Source organism: Papio anubis, chromosome 7, assembly GCF_008728515.1.
Source record: "Papio anubis isolate 15944 chromosome 7, Panubis1.0, whole genome shotgun sequence".
Taxonomy (NCBI): domain Eukaryota; kingdom Metazoa; phylum Chordata; class Mammalia; order Primates; family Cercopithecidae; genus Papio; species Papio anubis.
In genome coordinates, this window is record NC_044982.1 from 124,544,857 (window position 1) to 124,563,773 (window position 18,917).

At 53.4% G+C, this 18,917-nt stretch overlaps 1 protein-coding gene across 1 annotated transcript in view; it reads left to right on the forward strand.

Moving 5' to 3' along the window:
- Positions 1-316: 316 nt before the first annotated feature.
- Positions 317-18,917, forward strand: part of RBPMS2 (RNA binding protein, mRNA processing factor 2) — a 38,836-nt gene continuing 20,235 nt past the window's right edge. The window contains exon 1 of the mRNA XM_031668558.1: positions 317-668. Coding sequence (XP_031524418.1) covers positions 582-668 — 87 coding nt within the window. The 5' untranslated portion in view covers positions 317-581. The remainder of the gene's footprint in view (positions 669-18,917) is intronic.

Below are 18,917 nucleotides of genomic sequence, written 5' to 3' on the forward strand. Positions count from 1 at the left end.
CAAAGTTTAAAAACTTGCCGTGGAGAAGGGAGCGGGGGAAGAGGAGAGAGTGAGAGCGCTGACCCAGGCAAGAGAGAGGGGAAAGGGCCAGCCGGAGGCCGGCGCGCCGCGGCCGGGACCGGGGCGAGCCCGTGGTGGGCGGTGGGGATTGGCTGCGCGTTCCCCCGGAGACCGTGCGGCAGGCGGGGGAGGGGGCTGGCCGGGCCCCAGCTGAGGCCGGTTCCGGCCCCCGCCCCCCGCCACCGCCCGGCGCCCGCCCCCTCCCCTGGCGCCCGCCCCCCGCCGCCGCTGCCGCCGCCGCCGCCGCGGGCGCACTCGCCGGTCGCAGTGAAAAGGCGGAGGCGGCGGCCGCTCCAGCTCCCACTGCCTCCCCCGCCGCACCACCTCCTCACCTCCCGCACCCGCCAAACTTAATGTGACCCTGGCCCGACGCGGCTGCTGCCCCTCTCACCGCCCCGCGGGTCCCCCGCCACCCGCTCCGCACCCGCGAGCGCACCTCTCCCCGCGCCCCTTCCCACTCCCCGCGGGGCCGGCGCCGCGCTCGCCCTCGCGTTCCTTCCCGCCGCCCCCTCCCCCGCACCATGAGCAACCTGAAGCCGGACGGCGAGCACGGCGGCAGCACCAGCACCGGCTCCAGCGCGGGCTCCGGCGGCGCCCTGGAGGAGGAGGTGGGTCTGTGGCCCCGGGACTTGCCGGGTGAAGCGCACGCCAGGCGGGCTTTGGAGAGGGCGAGCGGGGCCTGCCGCCCCGCGCGGGGCCGGGGTGGCCATCGCTCCCGGCGCCTTCCCGCCGCTGCCTCTCGCCCGGGGAGGAGCGGCCCGTGTCCGCGGGCGGGGGCGTGCGGCCTGGACTGCCCCGCCGGACAGGCATTGTCTCCCCGCCCTCTCGGGCTTGAGGCGGGCCGCGCGCGCCGGCCGCCGTCCGGGCGTCCCGCAGTGGGCGAGAGGCGCCGCGTCCGTTCCACGCCTGCCGCCCGCGCGCCCCTGGCTCCCCACCCCGGACCTGCTCGCCGCCCTCCTCCGAGGACGCACCTCCCGCGTGGCCAGGACCGCGCCTCGGCGGCACGGAGCTGAGCGGGATTAGCACGGCCCGAGGGCAGCACCCTCACTCCACTGCCTTTTCCACCCTGACCCCCTCCCCGTGACCTTGGAGGCTTGGGCCGGCCGACTGGCCGGCTTCTCGGTTCACGCGAGCTGTTGTCATGGGGGTGGGCGGGCTTTCTTCACAGCCCCAGAACCTGGGCTTTAGCAGAGGTGGGCCCACAATTTAGTTAGTTTGGAAGGAGGTGACTAAAGACACTCAGTTCCTCCTTCTCTTCTCTCTGGGTTTGTCCTGGCAGCCAAGCCAGGACCCCAAAGCTGGCCTGGGTGGGATCCTGCCAGGAGGGGCGAGATCATGTCGTCCACCGGCCATGTGCGAAAGAGAGGGAGTGTGAGGCGGCTCCGTGGAACTGCCAGCAGCTGGGTGGTTAATGGATGGTAGGGAGGATGTGTGTGCGGGGTGGGGTGCTGGATAAAAGCCTCAAAGCTATCAGTGAATAGGGACGAGGAGCTAGGCTGCCGGAGACAAGAACTGGAGTGAAAGGGGACAGGCTTCGCAGGGCCTCTGGCCTCTGCTGCGTCATTCCAGGGGTGAGAGACCCTTCCTGCCCCTGCCCTGGCATGTTCTCGCCCAGGAAACCAAAGGCTGGTTATCCACCTTGGGCGTCCTTCCCCTTGGCCTGGGGGAGAAACCGCAGAGCCCCTGGTGTGGACTGGTGTTGCCTCCTCCCCTTGTGCTGAGGGGTTGGTACAGAATGGCGCCGGTGGCCCTCGGCTGGGCTGGGCTAAGCGCCGCCGGCTCCCACTCGGCAATTCAGAGACCTTCAGCTAGCCCCAGTCGATGAGAATCTAGGTCTGGATCCCCACTTTTTGGCGGAAGGGGAAGGGAAGAATATACAGCTGTGACATCTGTCCGCTAATGGTTTGAATGTGGTGGGTTTGTTTGGGCTCCGCCTTGCCCTCCTTGTACCTTGATGCCAACCGGCCCTTGGCTTTGGGGATCTTGCCCCCATCCTGACTCTACCTGGCTGTTCAGAATCTCCCTTGACAGTTGAGGAGGGTGACAGGGTTGCTAGCATACTTGGAGTCTCTGCTTGGCCCCCTGCCATGGGCTGAAACTGGGGGAGAGCATGTCTCTTATGAAGCTGGGTGGGGACCCAGAACCCCACTTCTGCTAAAGGGTCGACTTCAGTGGGGACTTCACACTGCCCAAGAGGCAGTAACTGGACAAACTCTCAGACCCACTGCTGTTGGGTGAGAAGGGTGACCCATGTGGCTATTCTAAAGTCTTGAAAAAAGCATTTGAGGTTTTAGCCACTCCTAAGTACCTTTTCTGGGAAAGAGGGCAGGATCTTCAAAAAGTGAAATCCCTACCATTTCTCCTTGGGGATTGAGATGGCCTGCGGCCCTATGGTGGTTTAAAGTGAATGCACTTGCGAAAGGGCATGGTGGGCTCGCATTTAGCAGAGGTCCAGAACGAAGGGTTCTGAGGGTCTCCTGGAGCCCAGTGTCTGTCTGGTCTGGTAAGGGAAAGGGTTGTCGCCCAAGCCCTGGCCTAGTCTTCTGAATAGTGGGCCATGAGCTCCTCTGCTGGTGGCTCCATCTTGGATTGGTGGTGTAGGCTGGAACTGGAATCCTCCCTGTAGTTTAGATGCTCCCTGGGCAGTCAGTTCTGCAACCCCTAAGAGCCACCATCTGGAGAATCAATGTTAGCAGTGGTGGTTTACTCCCATGGCTGACTCAGGCAGGCTCTTCCCAGTCAACTATTGGAGACTAGCGAGAGCAAGCCCAGGAAACCAAGGAATGCTGCTGCACACCTTAAGACCTCAATTCCTAGAGGTGCTGCGTCACTGGAGAAGGGAGTGTATTTTCATGGTTCTGGGAGTCATCAGTGGGGCTGCCTGTCCTGAACTGCTTTGGATAGCCTTGACTCTGCCTGCTTGCCTGCCTTACCTATAGGCTTTATCCATGTCATACCCATTAAGTTCTCTTTCTGGACCCAGGGGTTAAGGATACAAGGGAATAATTCTCAGCCTAGGAGGTGAGAAGGACTTGCCAGGAAGTGGTGGTATGTGAAATGCAATGGTAGATAAAATAAAGGCATATCAGCACATGGTACCATGGTGCTCCTCAGAGATTAGAGGTCAGCCTTCACAGACATGTGAGTGAGTAGGAGGAGCCAGGTTAGACCTGGGGGGCTGGAAAAGGCATTCCAAGAGGAGGGGGTCGCATGTGTAAGTGAGGGGCTAGGTTTGTGTAACCACATGGCTTGTCTGGGTGACTACCTGGAGTTTGCTATATTGCAGCAATATCAGGCAATGCAGCCATAATGAGAGTTTGGGTTTAGGGCAGTAATGACTGTAGGATTATGGGAAAATTGGCATTTTCCTGCCACTTGGGAAGATATGTTCAGAGCTTTGATACCCTTTGAAAGCTAAGGAGGGCAGTAGGGAATTAAGGGGAGGAGCTGAATGTCCCTCCCAATCTAGAGGCTCCGCTGTCCTGCAGGTAAGTCTTGGCTGGAGCTGGAGACCACGTGAGGTAATACAGTACATGAACCTGCCCAGGGCAGGCTGTGTCAGTGCTGCCAAACTTCCGACCTAAACATGTCCTACCTTAGTGATTCTCAAGGGATAACTGGGTAGTTACCGTGTCTCTGAGGAGGGGTAAATGTGATTTTTATTTTGAAAGTGGAGACCTTGCTTCCTGTTGGCCTTCCGTATCTATGAGTTCCCCATCCACGAATCCAGTTGTAGATAAAAAATACAATAATCAAAAATAATACAAATAAATGTAACAACTATTTACATAGCATTCACATTGTATTAGGTATTGTGAGTAATCTAGAGATGAGTTAAAGTATCCAGAAAATGTGCATAGATTTTTCTTTTTGTAAATTTTTTTGAAGGGGAGTTTCACTTGTCACCCAGGCTGGAGTGCAATGGCGCGATCTCAGCTCACTGCAACCTCCGCCTCCCAGGTTCAAGAAATTCTCCTGCCTCAGCCTCCCTAGTAGCTGGGATTCCAGGCGCCCGCTACCATATCTGGGTAATTTTTGTTTTTTTAGTAGAGACGGAATTTCACCATGTTGGCCAGGCTGGTCTTGAACTCCTGACCTCAGGTGATCTGCCCACCTCAGCCTCCCAAAGTTCTGGGATTACAGGCCTGAGCCACCGTGCCCATCCTTTTTTTGTTTTTGAGACAGACTCTGTTGCCCAGGTTGGAGTGCAGTGGTACGATCTCGGCTCACTGCAACCTCCTCCTCCCAGGTTCAAGTGATTCTCCTGCCTCAGCCTCCAGGATTGCAAGTGCACACCACCATGCCTGGCTAATTTTTGTATTTTTAGTAGAGATGGGGTTTCACCATGTTGGCCAGGCTGGTCTTCGACTCCTGACCTCAGGTGGTCCACCCAGCTTGGCCTCCCAAAGTGCTGAGATTACAGACATGAGCCACTGCGCCCGGCCTGTGCATAGGTTATATACATGTTTTATATAAGGGACTTGAACATCGGGAGATTTTGATATCCAAGGGGGAACCCTGGAACCAGTCTCCCTCAAATATCGAGGGACAACTAACGGTACAAGGTGATATTAAGTTATAGTAATTTTTTTTTTCTTTTTTTGAGATGGAGTCTTGCTCTGTCGCCCAGGCTAGAGTACAGTGGCACGATCGCCGCTCACTGCAAGCTCCGCTACCTCCCATGTTCACGCCATTCTCCTGCCTCAGCCTCCCGAGATGCTGGGGCTACAGGTGCCCGCCACCACGCCCGGCTAATTTTTTTGTATTTTTAGTAGAGATGAGGTTTCGTCGTGTTAGCCAGGATGGTCTCCATCTCCTGACCTCATGATCCGCCCGCCTCGGCCTCCCAAAGTGTTGGAATTACAGGCGTGAGCCACCGCGCCTGGCCAAGTTATAGTAATTTTTAAAAACCGCTTTTTTGAGGTATGATTGGCATATATAAGGCTGTATGTTTAGTGTATACAACTTGATGAGTTTGGAGATTGTTAGAGTAATTTTTAACTGGGAGGCACCCTGGAAGAGGGAGAGTGGTATTTATACTATTGGGTTGAGGGAGGATATAAGTTTCTCAGAGTTAAAAAAGTTTTTGCCAGCTTAACGGTAAGCTATAGAAAGGCAGGGGTTAATGGCAGCTAAGGGGACTACAGTTTGACCTGAGGGGCTTGGCCCTTCCCTCCACCTCATCCCAGTATGTCTGGGACAGGCCTGCTTCTTACAGGCCTGGTACCCTAGAGCCCATCATGTGTCCTCAGAGGGGTGTCAGGCAGCAGCCAGGGCCCTGGGTCCATTGGGTGGCTTGAGGTCAGCCCTCCCTGAGATATGGGTGAACAGGTGCTTAGACTTATGTGGATGGAACAGGGAGGGGGGCGTGGGAGGTGGGGGAAAGGTACTCTAGATGATTGCGAGGTAATTCCTAGATCCAGTGTGCTATTTGGGCACCTCCCTTTTCTTTAACGTCAATAGCATTTGAAAGCGTCTGGGACATCTTGGTCTGCGGCCTTTTTTGAATATGAGGGAAGCGAGGCTTCTCTGTTTCTGGGCGCTCACCTAGAAGAAGGGCCAGGCAGATAGCAGTAGGAGGTCAGGTTCCCCTCCTCCCTGGGAGTTATCATGGATGTGTCCCCTCTGCCTAAGTAATCTAAGGGAGAGGCTGTACTAATAATAGTGAACCTGTATATTGTATTTATGCCAGGCATTGTTATATGTACTGCACCATTTTAACTCTTAATTTAATCTTTGTAAGGGTATTATGAAGTACTTACATTATCATCACCATTTCATAAATGAGGAAAGTGAGGCACAGAGAGGTTAAATAGGCCGGGCGCGGTGGCTCAAGCCTGTAATCCCAGCACTTTGGGAGGCCGAGACGGGCGGATCACGAGGTCAGGAGATCGAGACCATCCTGGCGAACACAGTGAAACCCCGTCTCTACTAAAAAATACAAAAAACTAGCCGGGCGAGGCGGCGGGCGCCTGTAGTCCCAGCTACTCGGGAGGCTGAGGCAGGAGAATGGCGTAAACCCGGGGGGCGGAGCTTGCAGTGAGCTGAGATCCGGCCACTGCACTCCAGCCTGGGCGACAGAGCCAGACTCCGTCTCAAAAAAAAAAAAAAAAAAAAAAGAGAGAGGTTAAATAACTTTCTTGTAGCTATTAAGTGGGGAGGTTGGGATTTGAACCCAGAGTTTACTCTTAACCACCCAGTATACCTGCTATTGTGTTTTATATTAGGGATTTTGGTGAGACTTGAAGGTGGGGGAGAAAAGGTATCTGCAATTTTCTTTTTTTTTGAGATGGAGTCTTGCCCTGTCACCCAGGCTGGAATGCAGTGGTGCGATCTGGGCTCACTGCAACCTCCGCCTCCTGGTTCAAGCGATTCTCCTGCCCCAGCCTCCTGAGTAGCTGGGATTATAGTCGTGCACCACTACACCCAGCTAATTTTTGTATTTTTAGTAGAGATGGGGTTTCACTGTGTTGGTCAGGCTGGTCTCGAACTCTTGACCTCATGATTGGTCCGCGTCGGCCTCCCAAAGTGCTGGGATTACAGGTGTGAGCCACCACGCCCAGCCAGGTATCTGCAACTAAAGTTTCTAACGGCTGAGTTTTGGGTGATGCCAACCAGAAACCCAGAGACTGACTCCGGACTAGTTTCCTTTGGGTTGTTGGTGGCATCCCAAGACGGGTGATGGGGGCTGTCAGCCCCTGCTAGGAGGAGCCTTTTATCACAGATACTCTTTAGAGTTGTCGTTGCACGAAGATAATAAACAAACCAAGCCAGTTTTATTTTATTTTGTATTTTTTATTATTTATTTATTTATTTTTTGAGATGGAGTCTTGCTCTGTCTCCCAGGCTGGAGTGCAGTGGTGCGAGCTCAGCTCACTGCAAGCTCCGCCTCCCAGGTTCATGCCATTCTCCTGCCTCAGCCTCCCTAGTAGCTGGGACTATAGGTGCCCGCTGCCACGCCCGGCTAATTGTTTGTATTTTTTTTTTTTTTTTTTGAGACGGAGTCTTGCTCTGTCACCCAGGCTGGAGTGCAGTGGCGCGATCTTGGCTCACTGCAAGCTCCGCCTCCCGGGTTCACACCATTCTCCTGCCTCAGCCTCCCGAGTAGCTGGGACTACAGGCGCCCACCACCATGCCCGGCTAATTTTTTGCATTTTTAGTAGAGACGAGGTTTCACCGTGTTAGCCAGAATGGTCTCGATCTCCTGACCTCGTGATCCGCCCGTCTCGGCCTCCCAAAGTGCTGGGATTACAGGCGTGAGCCACTGCGCCCGGCCTGTTTGTATTTTTTAGTAGAGACATGGTTTCACCATGTTAGCCAGGATGGGTATTTTTTTTTGAGCAGAGGCAGGGTTTCACCACGTTGGTCAGGCTGGTCTCAAACTCCTGACCTCGTGATCTACCCTCCTTGGTCTCCCAAAGTGCTGGGATTACAGACATGATCCACGGCACCCGGCCTTAAATTCTTTTTTTAGTAAATGGGGTCTCGGCCGGTCGCAGTGGCTCACGCCTGTAATCCCAGCACTTTGGGAGGCCAAGGCGGGTGGATCACGAAGTCAGGAGATCCAGACCATCCTGGCTAACACGGTGAAACCCCGTCTCTACTAAAAATACAAAAAAAGAAATTAGCCGGGCGTGGTGGCGGGTGCCTGTAGTCCCAGCTACTCTGGAGGCTGAGGTGGGAGAATGGCGTGAACCCGGGAAGCGGAGCTTGCAGTGAGCCAAACTCGCGCCACTGCACTCCAGCCTGGGCGACAGAGCGAGACTCCGTCTCAAAAAAAAACAAAATAAATAAAATAAAATAAAATAAAATAAATGAGGTCTCGTTGTCGCCCAGGCTGGAGTGCAGTGGCATGATCATAGCTCACTGCAGCCTCGATCTCCTGGGCTCAAATGATCTTCCCACCTCAGCCTCCCTAGTAGGTGGGACTACAAGCACCATGCCCGGCTAATTTTTTTTTCCCCCCGAGACAGAGTCTTGCTTCGTTGCTTCGTTGCCCAGGCTGGAGTGCAGTGGCACGATCTCAGCTCACTGCAATCTCCGCCTCTCGAGTTCAAGTGATTCTCCTGCCTCATCCTCCCGAGTAGCTGGGATTATAGGCACCTGCCACCACACCCGTCTAAGTTTTGTATTTTTAGTAGAGATGAGGTTTCACCATGTTGGCAGGCTGGTCTTGAACTCCTGACCTTAGGTGATCCGTCTTCCTTGGCCTTCTAAAGTGTTGTGTTATAGGTGTGAGTCACTGCACCTGGCCCCTTCTAATTTTTTTTTTTTGTTTTTTTTTTTTTTTTTTTTTTTTTTTTGAGACGGAGTCTCACGCTGTGTCACCCAGGCTGGAGTGCAGTGGCGCGATCTCGGCTCACTGCAAGCTCCGCCTCCCAGGTTCACGCCATTCTCCTGCCTCAGCCTCCGACTAGCTGGGACTACAGGCGCCCGCCACCACGCCCGGCTATTTTTTTTTGTATTTTTAGTAGAGACGGGGTTTCACCATGTTAGCCAGGATGGTCTCGATCTCCTGACCTCGTGATCCACCCGCCTCGGCCTCCCAAAGTGCTGGGATTACAGGCTTGAGCCACCGCGCCCGGCCTTCTAATTTTTTATAAAGACAGTGTCTGCTTTGCTGCCCAGGCTGGTCTCGAACTTGTGGCCTCAAGTGATTGTCCTGCCTTGCCTCCCAAACTGCTGAAATTACAGATGTGAGTTGCCAAGCCCAAGCAGTTTTATTTTAAATTCTCTACAAATGGTACGCTTCCTTATTTCCTGTACCTGGGGGTGACTGCTTTCACATAGTCCTCCACTACCCTTTGCTTTGGGCATTTTAACTAAAAAAATGATTCTTGCTCTAAAGAGCCATTTGGCTGATATTCTGGGGGGCATTCTTTTGTGTCTCCTTGTCCCTTTCTTTTCCACATATAGGCAGCCTGTTTAGTCTGCCCCAGAGAGAACCAGCTTGTATCCCACTCACGGAGGCCAGCCAGGTACTTTGACTCATGCCTGTAATCCCCTGCATTTTAAGAGGCCAAGGCAGGAGGATCACTTGAGCCCAGGAGTTCAAGACCAGCTTGGGCAACGTGATTAAACCCCGTCCTTACAAAAACAAAAAATTAGCTGGGTGTGGTGGTGCATGCCTGTAGTCCCAGCTACTCAGGAGGCTGAGGTGGGAGAATGGCTTGAACCTGGGAGGCAGGGGTTGCAGTGAGCTGAGATTATGCCACACTGCACTCCAGCCTGGGTGACAGAGCGAGACCTTGTCTCAAAAGAAAAAAAAAAAATCCCACTCAAGGCTGGGACATGCTGGCTTCCTCTCCTCCCCATGTCCAGGGTGGGACTGACAAGTGCTGTAAGTAGAGGAAGCCATGGCTTGTGGATGCTGAGCCTTTGCTTGGCTCTCATGCTCTCAACCCTTTTATCCCATGGGTCCTCAGGACAATCCTGAGAACTGGAGGCAGAGTGAGTCCTGCCTGACCTGAGTGCTGAGCTCCTGGTCCAAGATTACCCAGAACTGAACTACAGAGCTGGGTACTGGATCTGCTCTGGCATTGGTTATGGGCAGCAGCATCTGGTGTCACGTCACTTCCTCTGTCATCCGCCCATGGCTGCCCCAGAAGGATCCACATGCCTCTGGCAAAATAATGAGGCAGTGGGGCAGAACCTGTCCCCTACACTTCAGAAACGATGCTGCCTAGCTGGGCATGTTGGCACACGCCTGTAGTCTCAGCCTCTCAGGAGGCTGAGGTGGGAGGATCGCTTGAGCCCAGGAAGTCGAGGCTGCAATGAGCCACTATCCCACCACTGCACTTGAGCCTGGATGATAGAGCGAGAGACCCTGTCTTAAACAAACAAACAAAAAAAGTAAAAAACAAAAAAAACACGGTGGCTCACGCCTGTAATTCCAGCACTTTAGGAGGCTGAGATGGGCAGATCACTTGAGCCCAGGAGTTCGAGACCAGCCTGGGCAACGTGGTGAAACCCTGTGCCTATTAAAAATACAAAAATTAGCCGGGTATGGTGGTGCACACCTGTAATCCCAGCTACTCAGGTGACCGAGGCAGGAGAATTGCTTAAACTTGGGAGGCGGAGGTTGCAGTGAGCTGAGAGGCGACAGAGTGAGACTTGGTCTCAAAAAACAAAAACAGGCCAGGCACAGTGGCTCACACCTGTAATCCCAGAACTTTGGGAGGCCGAAGTGGGTGGATCACGAGGTCAGGAGATCAAGATCATCTTGGCTAACATGGTGAAACTCCATCTCTACTAAAAATACGAAAAAAAGAAAAAAAATTAGCCGGGCATGGTGACAGGTGCCTGTAGTCCCAGCTACTTGGGAAGCTGAGGCAGGAGAATGGAGGGAACCCAGGAGGCGGAGTTTGCAGTGAGCTGAGATTGTGCCACTGCACTCCAGCCTGGGCAACAGAGTGAGACTCCATCTCAAAAAAAAAAAATGCCACCATTAAGTGGAAACTGTGGGCAACCCATGAGGCTTCATATGCCAGAACCCGTCCACTGCCTGCCCAGGCACCGGCTTGGCCTCCTTGTATTCTGCTTCTTCCCGCATTCCACCCTTTGGTGGAGAGAGTATGGTTACCTCTGATACGTGCCAACACTAGACAGGTGGCAGGATTGTTGGGCCTTCCCTTCCTGAAGAGTGCACTGGTGGCTGTATCAGCGTTGGAGGCCTCTGGAGTGCAGCAGAGCCTGGGCATGGTGGGAGCGTTTGCCTAGGCCCATCTGCCTTGGCTGTCAATCACTCACGGCCAACTGAGCAGAGGCTCTTGACTGTCACAAGCTATCAAGGCCGCCTCCAACCTCCAGGGAGGACGGGCAGGGCCTGACTTGGACCAGGCCATGGCAGAAGTCTGGAGTACTTAGCCCTTCTTTGTGGTTAACTGACCTCCCCCTCCCCAACTATCTTACGCTTTTAGTGCAGGTGGGGGCGGGGAACTAGGAGAGGATACTGGCATAGGAGCTGAGACCATTTCTTTTTTGTGTTTTGAGACGGAGTCTTGTTCTGTTGCCAGGCTGGAGTGCAGTGGCTCAGTCTTAGCTCACTGCAACCTCTGCCTCCCGGGTTCAAGCGATTCTCCTGCTTCAGCCTCCTGAGTAGCTGGGATTACAGGCACCTACCACCACACCCAGCTAATTTTTCACACTTAATCTTAGCCAAAAGGCAGAGAAATGATCTGGCTAATTTTTTATGTTTTTAGTAGAGATAGAATTTTGCCATGTTGGCTAGGCTGGTCTTGAACTCCTGACCTAGTAATCCACCCACCTCGGCCTCCCAGAGCGCTGAGATTACAGGCGTGAGCCCCTGCGCCTGGCCCATTTTTGAAGAACTGTTGATGAAAAGGCTCTGCACCTTCCAACTTTTGCCTAGACTGGTCCTTTTTTTTCTTTTTCCTGACACAGGATCTTGCTTCGTTGTCCAGGCTGGAGTGTAGTGGCATGATTATGGCTCAATGTAGCCTCGAGCTCCTGGGCTCAAGCAGTCCCCTAGCTTCAGCATCCTGAGTAGCTGAGATCACTGGTACACGCCACATGCCTGGCTAATTGTTTTTTTTTTTTTTTTTGAGATGGAGTCTTGTTCTGTCACCAGGCTGGAGTGCAGTGGTGTGATCTCGTCTCACTACAACCTCCACCTCCTGGGTTCAAGGGATTTTAGAGTAGCTGGGACTACAGGTGCACACCAACACACCTGGCTAATTTTTGTATTTTTCTTTTTTTTTTGAGACGGAATCTTGCTCTGTTGCCTAGGCTGGAGTGCAGTGGCGCAATCTCAGCTCACTGCAACCTCCCCCTTTGTGGGTTCACGCCATTCTCCTGCCTCAGCCTCCCGAGTAGCTGGGACTACAGGCGCCCGCCACCACGCCCAGCTAATTTTTTTAAATTTTTAGTAGAGATGGAGTTTCACCATGTTAGCCGAGATGGTCTCAATTTCCTGACCTCGTGATCCTCCCATCTTGGCCTCCCAAAGTGCTGGGATTACAGGCGTGAGCCACCGCCCCTGGCCAATTTTTGTATTTTTAGTAGAGACGGGGTTTCCCCATGTTGACCAGGATGGTCTTGATTTCCTGACCTCCTGATCTGCCCGCCTCAGCCTCCCAAAGTGCTGGGATTACAGGAGTGAGCCACCATGCCCAGCCCCTGGCCAATGTTTTGACTTTTTGTAGAGATGAGGTCTCACTGTGTTGCCCATGCTGATCTTGAACTCCTAGGCTCAAGTGATCCTTCCCACCTCAGCCTCCCAAGGTGCTAGGCCTTCCTCTCCATGCGGCCCACCGCCGCCTGGTTCTTGTTCTTTTTTTTGAGGCCAGTCTCGGCTCTGTCACCAGGCTGGAGTGCAGTGGCTGGATCTCAGCTGCCTGCATCCACCGCCTCCGGGTTTCGCCTGTCCAGCCTCCGAGTAGCTGGGACTACAGAAGCCTGCCACCTCAGCCCGGCTAGTTTTTGTATTTTTAGTAGAGACAGAGGGTTTCACTGTATTTGTAGGATGGTCTGATCTCTATTACTCGTGATCATGCTGTCTCGGCCTCCCAAAGTGCTGGGATTACAGAAGCGAGCCACAGCACTAAGCCTTTTTTTTTTTTAAGATGGAGTCTTGCTCTGTCACCCAGGCTGGAGTGTAGTGGCCCGATCTCGGCTCACTGCAACCTCCACCTCCCTGCTTCAAGCAATTCTCCTGCCTCAGCCTCCCGAGTATCTGCGATTATAGGCGCACGTTGCCATGCCTGGCTAATTTTTTTTATTTTTAGTAGAGACGGGGTTTCACCATGTTGGCCAGGCTGGTCTCAAACTCCTGTCCTCAGGCGATCCACCCACCTTGGCCTCCCAAAGTGCTGGGATTACAGGCGTGAGCCACTGCACCCGGCCAGTTCTTGTTTTTTTTTGTTTTTGTTTTTTTTTTTTGAGATGGAGTCTCGCTTTGTCACCCAGGCTGGAGTGCAGTAGCACCGTCTCAGCTCACTGTCAGCTCCACCTCCCGGGTTCACGCCATTCTCCTGCCTCAGCCTCCCGAGTAGCTGGGACTATAGGTGCCCGCCACCACGCCCGGCTAATTTTTTATATTTTTTTAGTAGAGACGGGGTTTCACTGTGTTAGCCAGGATGGTCTTGATCTCTTGACCTCGTGATCCGCCCGCTTCGGCCTCCCAAAGTATTGGGATTACAGGCGTGAGCCACCGCGCCCGGCCTCTTGTTCTTGATGTACAGTCATGGCCATATCCAGGCACAGCTTGCGATGGAGGGTCCTACTATGTTTGTGGCAGGGAGCTGCAAACCAGAATGCAGGTTGCAGAAGCAGCTTCTGCCTCTGAACAGAAACATTCTCCTGACAGGAGCATCATGTTAGGAAACATCTCTCCTGTCAGGTTTCATTTGCCTTTGTCAAGTGATGGACTAGGTGTGGTGGGCTCGGGGCCGTGTGTTCATGCCAGCATAGCATCATGTGCTTTAAATGTTGGAGGTATTGATTTAGGAGCTGGCAGTGAGGGGTGTAGGAGTCCTCTAGCCCAATGCCTTGAATCTAGTCCCTTCTGTGAGGTATTGTATGGCAGTGGTGGCAACTGCAACGCTTGCCAGGCACACAGGCAGGCAGTAGATCTGTGTTAGCTGGCCACACAACACCAAGAAGGCTGCGGGAGGTGGGTGGGCCTGGGAGGCTTCCATGCCGGGGTGCCCAGTGAACTTTGCCTCCGAAAGCCAAGTCCTGGCCCCTGGCTCTGTCTGGAGCCTGATGGAAAGCTTGCTTCAGCCAGCCTGCCCTGACACCAAGTTTGCAAGCACAGCTCATTCTCTGTTTGGTCTAGTTCCCTAAATGAGGTGTAGGTGAAGTGCACACGACAGGCTTTGACCAGGTGTGTTCCTGTCACATTAAGCCTTCTCTTCCTGGGGCTGGAAGTGGCTTGGAGAATGAGGTCTGAAGCCGCCTTAAAGATGCCCAGCCCTGTCCCTCCTTTGAGAGAACTTTTCACCCTGGCTCAGTTCCCCCTAGTCTCTGTTTCCCCAGCCCCTACACACACACACAGTTGGAAGTCTAGGACACATCACACATTATGGGGAAGAGCCCCAAACTTTTCAGGCAACTTGGACTTGAGCCTCAGCTCTGCCACTGGCCAGCCAGGCACCTGATCCCTGAACTAATCTCTGCATCTGTAAAATGGGGACCCCATACCTGTTCTACCTGTTGCTCAAAGGACTGGGAGCTTTGCTTGCTGATGGTTTGTGTAAAGGAATGAAACTACAGGTGCAGCCCAGGATGGGGCCTTATAGGCAAGCCCTGATAACATGGAATTTGGGGCAAGAGTTAGGATAGCAGGGGCAGGCAGAACACCAGATCCCACCTGAACCTGGGACTTGTCCTTACTATACTAGGTCAGGCTGTGGTGACACTGGTAAACTCCGGGGCCAAGTATCCTCTAGATGGGGGCTTCTTGGAAGGGGATCTGGGCATCGTCCTTGCCTGGGTAGCTGAGCCACCTCAGAGCTCCTTGCAGGAAGTGTGGGAAACATGTTGTGAAGTGTGTGGATCTAGGTTCACATCCAGTGTTTGGCTGTGTGCTGCTTGCTGTCTTCCCCTGTGTCGTTATTCAGAGCCTTATAAGTCCTGCGTCTGTGGGCCATGTCGCCACATTCCATCCACCTCACGTCAAGTGGCCATACTCAGAGGGCCTTCTTTCCTGTGGGAGGCGTAAGAGCAACCTGCTGGTGCCAAGCCTAAGCGCGGGACCCAGGCAGAACCCAATTCCCCAAAACACTCCCACCCCACCCCACACCCACCATGGCGACCAAGACCACACCAAGGGTGTGACTGCCCTGAGGTTTCTGTTCAGCAGCCCTAACATTGGCTCTGCAGAGATGCCCCTCAAACTCCCAGGCCCAGCTTGGTCTAGGGCCCAGAGCTGGCTCCTGACTTCCAGCTCTGTCCCCTTCTCTTTGTTCACACCACTTCTTTGCCTTCTTGTGGGCAGAAGGAGTCACTGAAGCTCTGAGCAGATGGAGGACAGTGACTGAGTCTTATCCGAGACTCAGTCATGTTCTTCTACTGCCCTTTAAAATGCCCGGTGTCATGGAGTGTCAGTGTGTGATGGGACCCGAGGCAAGTCTCCTCTCCTGTAGCTGAGGCTGACGAGAGAAGGCCACAAAGCCACCTGCCATGGCCGGTGACAGGGCTGGGTCTTCAACCTGGGTTTCCTGACGTTGTTTTGAGGTTCTTTGTGTTTTGTTTGAAGTCTTGTCAGCGGGTGTCTTCTGAGCTGGACCCTGAGTGCAGTGTCCTGGTTCTCAATGGGGTCTCTTTCCCTTGGGGGAGCCAGATCGGATCTGGGTGTGACGATGATGGCAGCAAATTCTAAAAACCTGTTCAGTGTCTTTATAACAGGAAAGCCGTAAACTTAGAAATGTAGGCTGCAGCTCATGTGCTCTGTGGTCTGGGCTGGTAGGGATGGCTGGGCCCTGCTCCAGCCACCCACCCCCAACCTCCCTGCAGCTAGTGGGGCACAAGGCCACTCACACTCAGCTGTGGGAGTTGGCAGTCTGTCATTCAGTCTTGTCGTTGGCCTGTAACCATGAAGGACTCACCATGGCATCATCCAGGGGACCACCCCCCACTCCCCTGCCACCGCCACCATCACACCTACCCCAACCTTTTGCAAGATACTGTGTCTGTCCTCTGTGCTCATGAGCCGAAGACCAGGCCAGGTGCAGTGACTCACGCCTGTAATCCCGTCACTTTGGGATTGCAGGAGGGTCGCTTGAGCCCAAGAATTCGAGATCAGCTTGGGCAACATGGTGAGACCCCAACTCTACACGAACTTAAAAAATTAGCCGGGGGCTGGGCACAGAGGCTCATGCTTGTAATCCCAGCACTTTTGGAGGCTGAGGCGAATGGATCACTTGAGGTCAGCAGTTTGAGGCCAGCTTGGCCAACATGGTGGAACCCCATCTCTACTAAAACTACAAAAATTAGTTGGGCATGGTGGTGGGTGCCTGTAATCCCAGCTATTTGGGAGGCTGAGGCAGGAGAATCACTTGAACCCAGGAGGCGGAGGTGGAGATTGCAGTGAGCCAAGATCATGCCATTGCACTGCAGCCTGGGCGACAGAGTGAGACTCTATCTCAAAAAAAAAAAAAAATTAGCTGGGCTTTGTGGTATGCACCTGTGGTCCCAGTTACTCAGGAGATTGAGGCAAGAGGATCGCTTGAGTCCAGGAGATCAAGGCTGCAGTGAGCCATGTTTGTGCCACTGCACTCCAGCCTGAACAAACAGAGCAAGATCCTGTCTCAAAAAAAAAAAAAAAAAAAAGCTGAAGGTCACTTGTTCCTGGGTAGCTTGGGCTGGCCCCACTGGGTCTGAGTGGGTTGGTGTGAGATCAAGGTCTGCAAAAGAGCATTCACTCGTGAGCTGGGCACTTGGGGACACAGGCTGTTTCTGACATGCTCGGTAACTGCGAGCAACTGGCTCGACCCCTAGGCCCTGGTTTCCTTGTCTAAAAATAAGGTTTCTTCCAGCTCAGATGTTCTGTATTTGGGTTGCTGCTGAGGGCTGGGAGTTGGGGAAGGATGTGGGAGGGGCTTATAAGAGGCTCATTTTTCCCTTTTTGGATTTCCCTCCTCTTCTGACCCCCTTCCCAAAGTAGTGTTTTCCATCCAGATGACACCAGGAGAGCTCACTCAAAGTGGGTAGGGGACTTCTGAAGCACGCGCATTCATTACTTGAACGTTGTGAGTGGGCAGTTGAAACAATTCTTCCTTTCCAGACTGAATTCTAACTTTTAGAGATGCTAAAGGGTTGCTGCAAAAGTCTTTTTTTTTTTTTTTTTTTTTGTAGGATATTTCTATTGCCTGCAGTGAGATTTTCCTGGGGTGTCTTCTATCCAAGTCCCAATACTGTGAAGCAGGAAATTACAGAAGGCCAGAGATGGCCTTGAGGGGTGACAGTTCCTGGTGGGTTGGTGGGTTGTCTGTAGGTGGGGAAGATTGGGGAGTGGTTCCAGTGGTTTCTTGCCTCAGTGTCCTTGGTGGAGAAGGGTCTGTTTTCTTTCTTTTTTTTTTGAGATGGAGTTTACTCTTTTTGCCCAAGCTGGAGGGCAGTGGTGTGCTCTCGGCTCACTGCAACCTCTGTCTCCTGGGTTCAAGTGATTGTCCTGCCTCAACTTCCCGAGTAGCTGGGATTACAGGCGTGCGCTACCATGCCCGGCTGATTTTTGTATTTTTAGTGGGAACGGGGTTTCACCATGTTGGCCAGGCTGGTCTAGAATTCCTGACCTCAGGTGATCCGGAGAAGGATCTGTTTTTTAGGTGGTGGTTCCTGGTGTCTGTGGTCCTTTCGTGGCTATTCTAAGGCTGGGATTTGTCCCCTAGACTTAAAGCATAAGAGACTTTAATATCCCTGAGCCTATCACTGTTTTTGAAAGCAGTGTTTGCCTTTTCCTTTTACATTGCTAATAAAAGCCAGCACTTATGGAGCTTGTCCTCATGGTCACAGTATCTGAGAAGCTGGATCCCTCAGCGTCGGGCTTGTCCTTCCCCTTGCAGAGGGGGACGTGCTTCTGGTGAGCGGCCAGGCCGCAGCCACTTCTCACCAAGTGTGGGGTCCCCATGGTCGTGACTCCTGGCCAACCCGGCGTCCCAGTCCTGCTCTTCATGGAGGCTTTGCTCAGCTGCTTTGGCCCCTCCTTCTCCCCCACCAGCCTGTTCCCTATTCCTGCAGGACCCCCGTGTGAGCTGGGCCCTGTGTGTGCCCTGGGAGGACGGACCCTAAGCATCTGCTGTCCGGGTCACTGGCCTTTTGTGGCAGCAGCTTGAATGCCAGGTCTGCCTATGGCAGTGTCCAGGGCCAAGAGAGACAACTACCTGAGCTGATAGAAACAGGCCGAGTAGGCCAGGCGTGGTGGCTCACACCTGTAATCCCAGCACTTTGGGAGGCCAAGGTGGGCGGATCACTTGAGGTCAGGAGTTCAAGACCATCCTGGCCAACATGGCAAAAACCCGTCTCTACTAAAAATGCAAAAATTGGCCAGGCGTGGTGGCACAATCCTGTAGTCATAGCTACTCGGGAGACTGAGGCAGGAGAGTCGCTTGAACACGGGAAGTAGAGGTTGCAGTGAGCTGAGATGGTGCCACTGCACTCCAGCCTGGGTGACAGCAAGACTCCATCTCAAAAAAATTAAAAAATAGGCCAGGCGCGGTGGCTCAAGCCTGTAATCCCAGCACTTTGGGAGGCCGAGGCGGGCGGATCACGAGGTCAGGAGATCGAGACCATCCTGGCTAACATGGTGAAACCCCGTCTCTACTAAAAATACAAAAAACTAGCCGGGCGTGGTGGCGGGCGCCTGTAGTCCCAGCTACTCGGAGGCTGAGGCAGGAGAATGGCCTGAACCTGGGAGGTGGAGCTTGCAGTGAGCCGAGATCGCGCCACTGCACTCCAGCCTGGGTGACACAGCACGAGACTCCGTCTCAAAAAAAAAAAAATAAAAAAAAAATATTAAAAAATAATTAAAAAAAGAAAAAAGAAACAGGCTGAGTCCCTTTCCACACAAGCCTGCATTTGTGCTGGTGTCTTGGGTGCTTCTGATACTTTGCTCCTGAAGGGTTGTTTAATTTGGTCTTTTCTGAAGATACTGAAACAAATGTCAGTTTGTCTGAAGGAAGAACATCACCGACATGTAGATGGGAATGGGTTTGTTGGAGCCCCGTCTTCCTACTTCTCTTCTCTAAAAAATGACCCCTTAACCTCTGGGCTGGAGAGGGCTGTGGAGGAAGAACATTTGGATGTCAGTTTGCAGCTCACACCTTCCTGAAGGAGAGGGCTGGGTGACCTGCGCAGCCTGGGCAGGCTCCTCCGTCGTGGTGGGATTAGACAGCATG